A 10,561-nucleotide genomic window follows, 5' to 3' on the forward strand; every position below is an offset into this window, starting at 1 on the left:
CCTTACTCCATTGCCGGAAAACAGATGTCCCCTGCAAACCTAACCTCGTGTGATGTATTCTTAACAACTTTGAATAATGGAGTATGAAGTGAGAGGCATTTAACAGCGGCCTCCCATGGACGAACGTGATAGAGCCTGCCTGAAACTAGGAGAAAAATTGAAACGGGAGTGGCATTCAGGGAGGGAAACGTGGGTGTACGGGGCGCAGGAGCCAACCCTGATGCGTGGCCTGTGAAATGCGACCCAGGGGTACTCTGGGACCCCCGGGGTCCGGAGCTGCCCCGAAGGGGAGCACAAGGGTTAACAGGAAGAAACCTCCGGCAGAACCAGGCTCAGGGAGGGGCGGCCATCTGCTGCGACCGGTTGGGGTGAGAGAAGGAAGACAGGATAAAAGACATGCTGTTGAAGAGAGACAGAGGTTAATAACAGATATGATTCAATGCAGAGAGGTCTATAGCTAGGTTTCATTTGACGTAGACGTGACGTCGACGTAAAGCGCGAAATTTGACTGGCGGTCGGAAGTGAAAAAGATAAGCGCAAAATCACAGACAGACAGTACGCAAAATGCCTATGTCCTGTTGTGTTTACGGATGCTCCAGTAGGTCGACCAGAGAAACTGATAAACGGTATTTTAGGGTACCAAAAATAGCCCAACGAAGAGGAGAAAAATGGAAAATTCTAACCGAAAAACGTAGGAAAAAATGGATTTTAAATTTACGTTTACAGTCGGTAGGAGCAGAGTCTGCCAATGCCCGTGTCTGCAGCGACCACTTCGTCAGAGGTAATGTTATGTTTGCAAACGAACTTATTAGCATTAGGTTGTCGTTAAATTCTTGCTTACTTAGTGCTTTTAAGTTAGTAGTCTAATATTGACTTGATTGGGACTATAGGCTGCCCAAGTGCTTTGGATGACGAAGAGTCGGAGGACTGGGCTCCGATGGTCAATCTCGGCTACGAACGAAAACCCAGATCGGAATCAGTTCTCAAACGAGAGAAAAGAATGAAGCTTAAGGCAGAACAGCATCGATGTGCAGAGGCGATTTTGGATATGCAACAGACGGCTGAGAGCCCGGATTTGAGCCTAGTGACAGTGGAGAACCCCGAACTGCAGCTTCCAGCTGAGAATCCACAACCAGAAGACTTCAGTGTGAATGAGACATTCACTTATCCAGGTAAGATATTGTGCTGAGATGTAAAACAAACAAGAATCATGTCAAAGAGAAAAAGATGCCATTATCTGTAATGATTATGGTCCAAGTTACATATTACATGTTTGTGATTGTTTAATCACAGAGGAAATCCACACCATTTTATTCAGAAAAAAAGAAAAAGTGGCACTTATTACCGTCAGGCACACACCACAGGTTTTTGTACACTGCTATGGTTCTTATATTGCCAGATTCCAGACAGTCTCCTTTCACAGATAAGTAAAGATATCCGTAATGTAAGGTTTCTGTGGTGAGAAACATATAAATATATTTTTTGTTTAGATGCAACATGTTTTTTTGTTGATTAAAAAAAATAATTACATTAAATTAACATAGTGAATTAAACACATTACACCAGATTCTAATAGCCCACTAAAAAACTCCTACAGTGAAAATGAGTAAAAATTGAGGTTGCCTCTATTATGCTGATTATGCTCCCCCACTGTTATATTGCAGGCTGTGCGGATGCTGGATGCCAGACAGAGCTGACGATGGATGACATCGAGAAGATGGAGGATGTTTTGAGACAGAACACAGCAGAGCTGGTTGATCTTCGGAGCAAGGCTCTGGACACACAGTTCAGCCAGGAGGCTTTTGAAAAAAATGAAGACAAGACAAAGTTCTACACAGGGCTCCCCAACTTCTTAGTTTTAATTCAGATTTTTGAACTGTGCGAGCCCTATATCACCTCGGGACCTATGTCTTTGTTGTCCAAATTTGAACAATTCATACTAGTTTTGCTGAGGCTGAGACTAAATCTGCCCCTGAAAGATTTAGCTTTCAGGTTCAATATTTCTCTGTCCACTGCTTCTAGAGTTTGGCATAAAGTAATTGACATACTTCATAAAAGGTTAGAGTTCCTAATTGAGTGGCCAGAGCGACATGTTCTTCAAGCTACGATGCCACTGAGTTTCAGACAGGCATTTGGATGTAAAGTGGCTGTGATTGTTGATTGCTTTGAAGTCTTTATTGAGAGACCATCTAATCTTCTTGCACAAGCTCAAACTTGGTCCAACTACAAGCACCATCACACTGTAAAATTTTTGATTGGTGTTGCCCCCCAAGGCTACGTCACTTACATATCTTCTGCCTGGGGAGGGAGAGTTAGCGATAAGCAGATCACAATAGAGAGTGGCCTCCTAAAGAACTTGTTACCTGGAGATATTGTCCTTGCAGATCGTGGGTTCAATATTGGCGATAATGTGGGGTTTTACTGTGCTTCACTACAGACACCGGCATTCACTAAAGGGAGAAAACAGCTGTCAGCCTATGAAGTGGCAGAGACAAGGAAAATAGCCAATTTGCGTATCCATGTTGAGCGAGTCATAGGTTTAGTCAGGAGGAAATATCAAATTCTGCAGAGCAGGGCTATGCCAATAGAGAACATGTCCACAAAGCCAGGTGAGACACATGCATTGATCGACAAGATTGGGGTAATTTGTTGTGCCTTATCAAATCTCTCCGAGTCTGTTGTCCCACTGGAGTAAGGGGGGTGGGTGGTAATCAATCAGTTAAAAAAAATTAAATGTCTTGTCACTGTCACGGCTCACAGAAGGGGGTGGAGAGGAAGAGTAGTGTCCAGTATCTGCTGCTTGGCTCTGGTGATAAGTAGAACAGGGTAGAGTAATAGTAGTACCTAAGTCCTGACTCCTGATTAGTCTGTAAATGTTTTCAAATGAAATATTTTTCTCCAACTGTCATATTGTGCTGGCAGTTTGTACAGTATTATACTGTGAGATGGATTGCAATCTATTTTGTTTATTTGTTTAAAAGTCTAATCTTGTAAATAAACCACCAATGTATTATTATGCTGCCTCAATAGCATTTAATCATTGTGTAGTGTTACACAACACTTAAATGACACAATTAAATGTACAATAAAATTAAATGACAATTTGTGCTCTAATGCTACGTCAGAGCAAATACAATAGCCAGAACTCATAATGACTACCATCAGGTCATAACAATATTCAAAATGTCATTATGTTGTCGTCCTTTTATCACATTACACATGTATGTTTGTAACTTGCTGTCCCAGTATTTCTGGGAGTATACTGTTTCTAAAAAAAACACTCAACTTTAGGAATCGCATCATCCCAAAACTCAAGGTCAAGGTCCTTTCAACAAATATGTCATTGCGGTTCCACACAACAAAGTCACAGTACTCTGCATTTGCAATGTGAAGCTGTGCCTGAATTTGGTAATAGTAGTCATGAGTTGGGTCCAGTGTGACATTATCCCCGTCACTGATGAGGCAGAAGCCCTTCTCCCCAGCATGCATGCGCAGGTTGACCGCATCTTTCTGAGAGTGTGGGCACTAAAATCACAGTGATGAGAACAACAATCAAGATTTATCTGATGAAACAGTGAAGAAGCAAAGATGATGGGTGTGGTCTGTGTTATCATAATCTCTCATTGCCCAAAACAAATGTCTATTTGACACAGACAATAAAGCCTCATCTTATCTTAATTGAACAATAGATTAGAAATTAGAAAAGGTATTTCCTGCATTTTTACTCAGTTCACTGATTCTTATGGAAAGATGTCACACCTATGGCCTTGACTACAACAGAGTCAATACCTTAATCTCGCAGATGCCAGTTCCATGACAGTCACAAGTGACTATCCCATCAGGGGAGGACCCCATGTATGGCCACTTGGGGTTCAGCCAGAGACCGCTGTCCATACATGAGAAGCCTGCATGCTCCTGGCTCATAAGCTTCTCATATGCTCCTCTGGCTTGTGCTTCATGTTTGCATCCATAACTATAAACAGTACACATGCCAAACATGAAAAGGAAATTATTACTTAGTATTGGATGTGTAAAACAGTAAAGTGATGTATTATACAATATGCCATTACCCTAAACTATACTTAGTTCTTACCCTGTATAACCCTAGCCGTATAAGCCTATAACTAACCTCCATCTTCATAACACTTTTTTAGTTACAGTTATGAACAGTTTCATACCCCAAATCTTAACTCTGCCTTACCCTACATCAAACCCTAAATACCTTGTAGCAGCTGTGGTGAACCTATATGCCTCTGGATAGCATATGGCCTTGATCAAGCTCTTTGATGGTTGCTGGGGGTTGGTCTTAAGAACTTGTTTCAGCTTAGAGGCAGTTACGCGTCCAGCTCTTTGCCTAAACCAAATACTGCTTGCACTCTGACTTCGAGTCGCCCTCTCTACAGCCTGGACTTGGGACAGGGTGAGCTCTTCAAGCTGGAAGTCCAGGCATAGCTCTTCAAGGTCTTTGGGGGGGAGCTGCAGTGTCTCTGGTGTTCTGTACTCAGGCACAGTTTTAGGAAGCATGCTAGACTGGGGGACAAATTCTTTGTGGTAAGGTTCCCTAGACATCAGTGCTGCACTCCTTGGACAGTTTTTGCTTAAACTCTCAAAAAACCTACAGTATGTCTCTGAATCTCTCTGCACTCTTGGGCATGGAAGTGATTTCCCAACCTTTTGTGTACTTGTGCAGCCATCAATGGAACACTCAAGCTTTCGTTTTTTTGACTTTGCTGAAGAGAAGTCAATCAGAGTTACTGGGCAAGCAGGAATCTGGAAAAATTAAGCCAAAGAAGATCATTAAAATTTAAAAAGCTCTTTTCCAAAACGCTATATATTCGTTTCCAAAAATATTCGAAATTGAACAGTGATGGCAGTGGAGTGAGTATGTGTGTTTTAGGCTGGGTATAGTGGTTGGTTGGCAGTGAAGTGTGTGTGTGTATGTTGGGTGGGGATGGAGGTGCCATGTGCTGGGTATAAAAGGAGTGGAAAGTAAGCAGTTCCATGTTGATGAAAATGTGGTGTGAGGAGTTGTGAGTATTGAGGAATGCATGAGAAATGTGAATATATAAAGTGCTGCAGTCAGGTGTGTGTGTGCGCAGAAAACAAGTGCTAGGGTGTTGAGGCATGCATGAGAAGGGTGTGATATACAGTATACGGTTCTGCAGTCATGGTTATGTTAGTCATGAAAAAGGAAATGGCTTTTAAATGCTGTTATAGCGTTTTGGAATAGAACTCTTCATTTATTAAAGTACTGCCTTTTGTCTGACCCCTCACCTGCAACCTGCCCGGCTTGATTAGATCTACCAGGAGCTTGAAGCCCCCGCCGGTATAGCCTACAGGGTCATTGAGGCACTCAAGCTTCCCCACCACGACAAGGTAGCAGTATAGGGGAAGATATTTTATCCTACTGTCACATGAAGTCCCAATATAACATTCTTTATCCTACATTTTGCTTTTTGGCTTACCTTTTTAACATGAGATGGCATCAGCCACTTGCACTGCTCTGATGTGCATGTCGCTCTCATTTTCACCCCAGCTTCAACTGCAAAAAGAACAGCTCCAACGTGCGAGCATGATTCTGATAGTCTGGAAATAGAGCACATAATCTTTTTAACATGAAATGCAATATTTACAGTACATTTTGATGATGCATAGCTTACTAATACTAATGTGCAATGGCACTTTATTTGAAGTAACATGTTTATTCATTAACTCTTTTTCAACAGCCTATAGAGAAATCATTATCTAGGTGATGACATGACTGAATAGTTCTACCCTCTATCTGAAAAATGCATCTGAGTGTCATGATGAATTCTTAGCTAAAAGAAAACACTCTCTCCCCACTACTACTGAAGTACACCTGCAAAATGCTAGCAGTGCCCTATGCGTATATGTGTGTGTGTGTGTGTGTGTGTGTGTGTGTGTGTGTGTGTGTGTTCTCATTGCAATAACATCCTACTTAATTAGGCTACTAACCCTGCCATACAATTGCAATGAGCTGCAATCACTTCTCCATCCTCCTTTGCAATTACCCAAGTCTTCAGAGGTGTCTCGTTAGACCGCTGAGAATGGTTTACCTTGAAACAAACAACTGTCACTCTAACGAAGTCCTAAGGATGTGGCATGTTTGTTGACGTTAAAGCCGCTACCGCTAACTGTTAGCGTGTTTAAGATAAAGCAATATAAGAACAAACACTCACCCTTGCAAACACCAAACTGTATCCATCACGGAGACGTTTTGTTCCAAGGTTGTGGACCCACCCGCTGACAAAAAAATTGTACGCCTCCAGACTCTTGAAAGCTTTCATTTGCTGCCTAGTGTATTAAGAAGTCTGGAGGACCAAGTAGTTGGTGATATCCACAGCCTCGATAGTAGGCAAATCCTTTACTTCTGTGGTGTATTCGGACATTTTCAAAGAATACGGATCACGTCCGATATATTTTTTAACTATCTGTGTATATCTCTCCCGAGAAACGGGGTCTAAAGTTGCACAATAGCTGCTCTCCTGACTCTCCACAGTGTCCTCCATGTTTACTTCCGCCCTCCACTCAAAAATCGCGCTGCCTCCGCACGTCATCAGAACCACGTGACCGCAACCCAACTATTAACACATAGTGAGTGAGAAAGGTGACTGGAAAGGAAAAACTTTCAGAAAAACCGAATCCAAACTGGAAGCTGGTTCCACAGAAGAGGGGCCTGAAAACTTAAGGCTCTCCCTCCCATTTTACTTTTAAATACTCTAGGAACAACAAGTAGGCCTGCAGAGCGAGAGCGAAGTGCTCTAATAGGGTGATATGGTACTACAAGGTCATTAAGATAAGATGGGGCCTGATTATTTAAGACCTTGTATGTGAGGAGCAGGATTTTGAATTCAATTCTAGATTTAACAGGAAGCCAATGAAGGGAAGCCAAAACAGGAGAAATCCGCTCTCTCTTTCTAGTCCCTGTCAGGACTCTTGCTGCAGCATTTTGGATCAGCTGAAGGCTTTTCAGTGAGTTTTTTGGACATCCTGATAATAATGAATTACAGTAGTCCAGCCTGGAAGTAATAAATACATGAACTAGTTTTTCAGCGTCACTCTGAGACAGGCTATTTGTAATTTTAGAGATGTTGCGCAAATGGAAGAACGCAGTCTTACATATTTGTTTAATATGTGCGTTGAAGGACATATCCTGGTCAAAAATGACTCCAAGGTTCCTCAGTGTTAATGGAGGCCAAGGTAATGCCATCCAGAGTAAGAATCTGGTTAGATACCATATTTCTAAGATTTTCAGGGCCGAGTACAATAACCTCAGTTTTATCTGAATTAAGAAGCAAAAAGTTAGCGGCCATCCAGGTCTTTATGTCTTTAAGACATTCCTGCAGTTTAACTAATTGGTGTGTGTTATCTGGCTTCATGGACAGATAGAGCTGGGTGTCATCTGCATAGCAGTGTAAATGTATGCTATGTCTTCTAATGATGCTGCCTAAGGGAAGCATGTATAATGTAAACAGAATTGGTCCTAGCACTGAACCCTGTGGAACTCCATAATTAACCTCAGTGTGTGAAGAGGACTCTCCATTTACATGCACAAACTGGAGTCTATTAGATAGATATGATACAAACCACTGCAGTGCAGTACCTGTAATACCTACAGCATGTTCTAATCGCTCTAATAGGATATTATGGTCGACAGTATCGAACGCTGCACTGAGGTCTAGCAGGACAAGCACAGAGATGAGTCCACTGTCAGAGGCCATAAGAAGATCATTTGTAACCTTCACTAAAGCTGTTTCTGTGCTGTGATGAGCTCTGAAACCTGACTGAAACTCTTCAAATAAACCATTCCTCTGCAGATGATCTGTTAGCTGTTTGACAACTACTCTTTCAAGGATTTTTGATATGAAAGGAAGGTTGGAGATTGGCCTATAATTAGCTAAGACTGCTGGGTCTAGAGATGGCTTTTTGAGTAAAGGTTTAACTACAGCCAGCTTGAAGGCCTGTGGTACATAGCCGATTATTAGAGATAGGTTGATCATATTTAAGATCGAAGAATTAATTAATGGCAGGACTTCTTTGAGCAGTTTTGTAGGAATGGGGTCTAAAAGACACGTTGATGGTTTGGAGGAAGTAATTATTGAAGATAACTCAGAAAGATCAATTAGAGAAAAAGAGTCTAACTTCACATCAATGGTACTAAGAGTAGCTGTAGATAATATTACATCTGTGGGATGATTATTGGTAATTTTTTCTCTAATAATAAAAATTTTATTTGTGAAGAAGTTCATGAAGTCATTACTAGTGTGTTGTCTTCGTATAGCTTTGAATAATTACACAGCATCCACTTGTGTTTCGCGAGCGTCTGCTCCAAACAAGGCAAGATGAATAATTTTTAAAGGTGAAATGTAGAGGTAAAATCATAAGTAGTCAAAAACGGCCAATTATACCCACTTTCAATTCAATTCAATTCAATTTCTTTATTGTCCCACAAGGGGAAATTAGTTTAGCAGCAGGAGGATAAGAACAAACAGAACAATACTATAAAACAATAATAACAATAATAATGATAGAAAATTCAAGGACAATTATTTGCCATTAAGGAGACAAGACGCAGTAGGGATAAAAGAGACCTGGAGTCTTTTAGTCCTCCTCGGAGGTACTCTAAAACGGCGGCCGGAAGGCAACAACTCAAACTCACTGTGAAGTGGATGGTTCACACAATTAATAATAGAATGAGCCTTTCTAAGCACATTTCTATTGTAAATGGCCAAAAGTCCATCTTGCCAGCGCCCTGAAATTTTGCTAGCAGTTTTTATCAGAAGTCCCAGCCGATTCTTATTCTTCACCGTCAGGTTACCAAACCAGGCAGCGATACAAAAAGAGATCACAGATTCGATAAAACTTCTATAAAACAAGGACAACATCTCAGATGAGACATTAAAAGATCTCATTTTCCTTAAAAAGAACAGTCTTTGTTGAACTTTTTTAGTAGTGGCATCAGCATGAGATTCAAAACACAGTTTATGGTCAAGTACCACACCTAGATATTTATAACTCTCAACGATCCCAATATCGGCAGTTTTAATGATAGTGGGTGATGAGCTATAAGAGGACTTCCTAAAATCAATAATCATGTCTTTAGTTTTTCACACATTAAGTGAAAGGAAGGACTCATCACACCAATTCACAAAATCATCTACAACCTGTCCATGGCCTGACTCGTCCCCCGCTAGAAGACTGACGATCACTGTGTCGTCAGCAAACTTCAGGATGTGTCTGTTTGTGAAATTGCTGCGACACTCATTTGTGTACAGAATGAACAGAAGGGGAGAGAGGCAACAACCCTGGGGTGATCCAGTAGAGGAGGAGAGCACATCAGAAAAGACATGATTTACCCTCACACATTGTGACCTATTAGTCAGAAAGTCTGTCACCCAGCCGACCAGACTAGTGTCAAGCTTGAAATGATTGTAGAGCCTGTCAGCAAGTAAGAGGGGTTGAATTGTATTAAATGCAGATGAAAAGTCAGCAAATAATAATCTTGCATGGGTGTGGGGGGCCTCAAGATGCTTATACAAGAGATGCAGGAGTGTGACAGCAGCATCCTCCACACCTCTCCCTGCTCTATAGGCAAACTGGAAGGGGTCAAGATGGTGTTCAACCTGCATTAAAATCTCCTTCTTAATTATCTTCTCAAATGTCTTCATCACTAAAGAAGTCAGAGCCACAGGCCTAAAATCATTCAGTGCCTTAGGAGAACTGCCCTTAGCAACAGGAACAATGATCGCATGTTTCCAAATCTTAGGTACCGTCTGTAGCTCTAAAGAAAGTGAGAAGATATAGTGAAAAATCCCACTCAGCTGATCAGCACAAGTTCCATCAAAGTAAGTTTTCCTGACCATTACTGGATAATAGGTCATCACTGCACCAGATACATATTCATGCCATTTGCTAAGACAGGAGGCACCAATCACAATTTTCCCTGGGTTAGAGCCTTTGGTGGACATGGAGACTCCGTAGTACCTGGCTGAACTGTTATTGTTCTGAGAGATACAGATGGTGGATGAGACCAGAAGATTTGATTCCAAGCTGTTAACAAGATCTTGTAGACTGTTCTTTATTTGTTCTTCATTCTCAGGATTTTTCTGCCGGACGATCTGGAAATGGTTACAGATATTGATGTTACAATTCTTTTTCCAAATTTCCATAACTATTACTATCATATCAATACTTAGAATATGTTTTTTACCAGTTATCATGAAATGAAACTCTGTGACAGCCCTGTTGGATCATGACATGCTCACAAGTTTAAACTTTATGCTGAAATATTTTTGCTGTGTCTAAGCTGATTTTAAAAAGAAACAAAGCAGTGGTATGAGTGCGTGAGAGAAAATGCACTGGATGGATTTGTGGGCAATGTAAATTCAGAAATTACACAGGGAACAGTATTGTACACATGGAGAGTCATGACACTAGCTGATGTCTCAGTTAGGTCAAATTAAAGTCAGCTGGTTCAGTCCCACCTGCCTATTAAAAGGTTTCTTATTACCAGATTGTCACACAAGACCAGTGTTGGGAC

The 10,561-nt window shown here is 41.3% G+C and overlaps 2 protein-coding genes across 2 annotated transcripts; one reads left to right on the forward strand and one right to left on the reverse strand.

Moving 5' to 3' along the window:
• The first annotated feature begins 737 nt into the window (after positions 1 to 737).
• LOC113015105 (uncharacterized) lies at positions 738 to 3,016 on the forward strand. The gene is made up of 3 exons (XM_026157032.1): positions 738 to 781; positions 891 to 1,172; positions 1,665 to 3,016. Exons 2-3 carry the CDS (start codon positions 938 to 940, stop codon positions 2,693 to 2,695), a joined length of 1,266 nt encoding a protein of 421 aa, XP_026012817.1. The 5' UTR covers positions 738 to 781; positions 891 to 937; the 3' UTR covers positions 2,696 to 3,016.
• On the reverse strand, positions 2,755 to 6,449 carry LOC113014310 (uncharacterized). Its single transcript, XM_026155743.1, has 6 exons — positions 6,201 to 6,449; positions 5,466 to 5,586; positions 4,223 to 4,770; positions 3,790 to 3,973; positions 3,374 to 3,525; positions 2,755 to 2,806 (listed from the first exon to the last, which is right to left on the reverse strand). Exons 1-6 carry the CDS (start codon positions 6,224 to 6,226, stop codon positions 2,755 to 2,757), a joined length of 1,083 nt encoding a protein of 360 aa, XP_026011528.1. The 5' UTR covers positions 6,227 to 6,449.
• Positions 6,450 to 10,561: the final 4,112 nt, after the last annotated feature.

The sequence above is a fragment of the Astatotilapia calliptera genome, chromosome 22 (assembly GCF_900246225.1).
Source record: "Astatotilapia calliptera chromosome 22, fAstCal1.2, whole genome shotgun sequence".
NCBI classification, from domain to species: Eukaryota; Metazoa; Chordata; class Actinopteri; order Cichliformes; family Cichlidae; genus Astatotilapia; species Astatotilapia calliptera.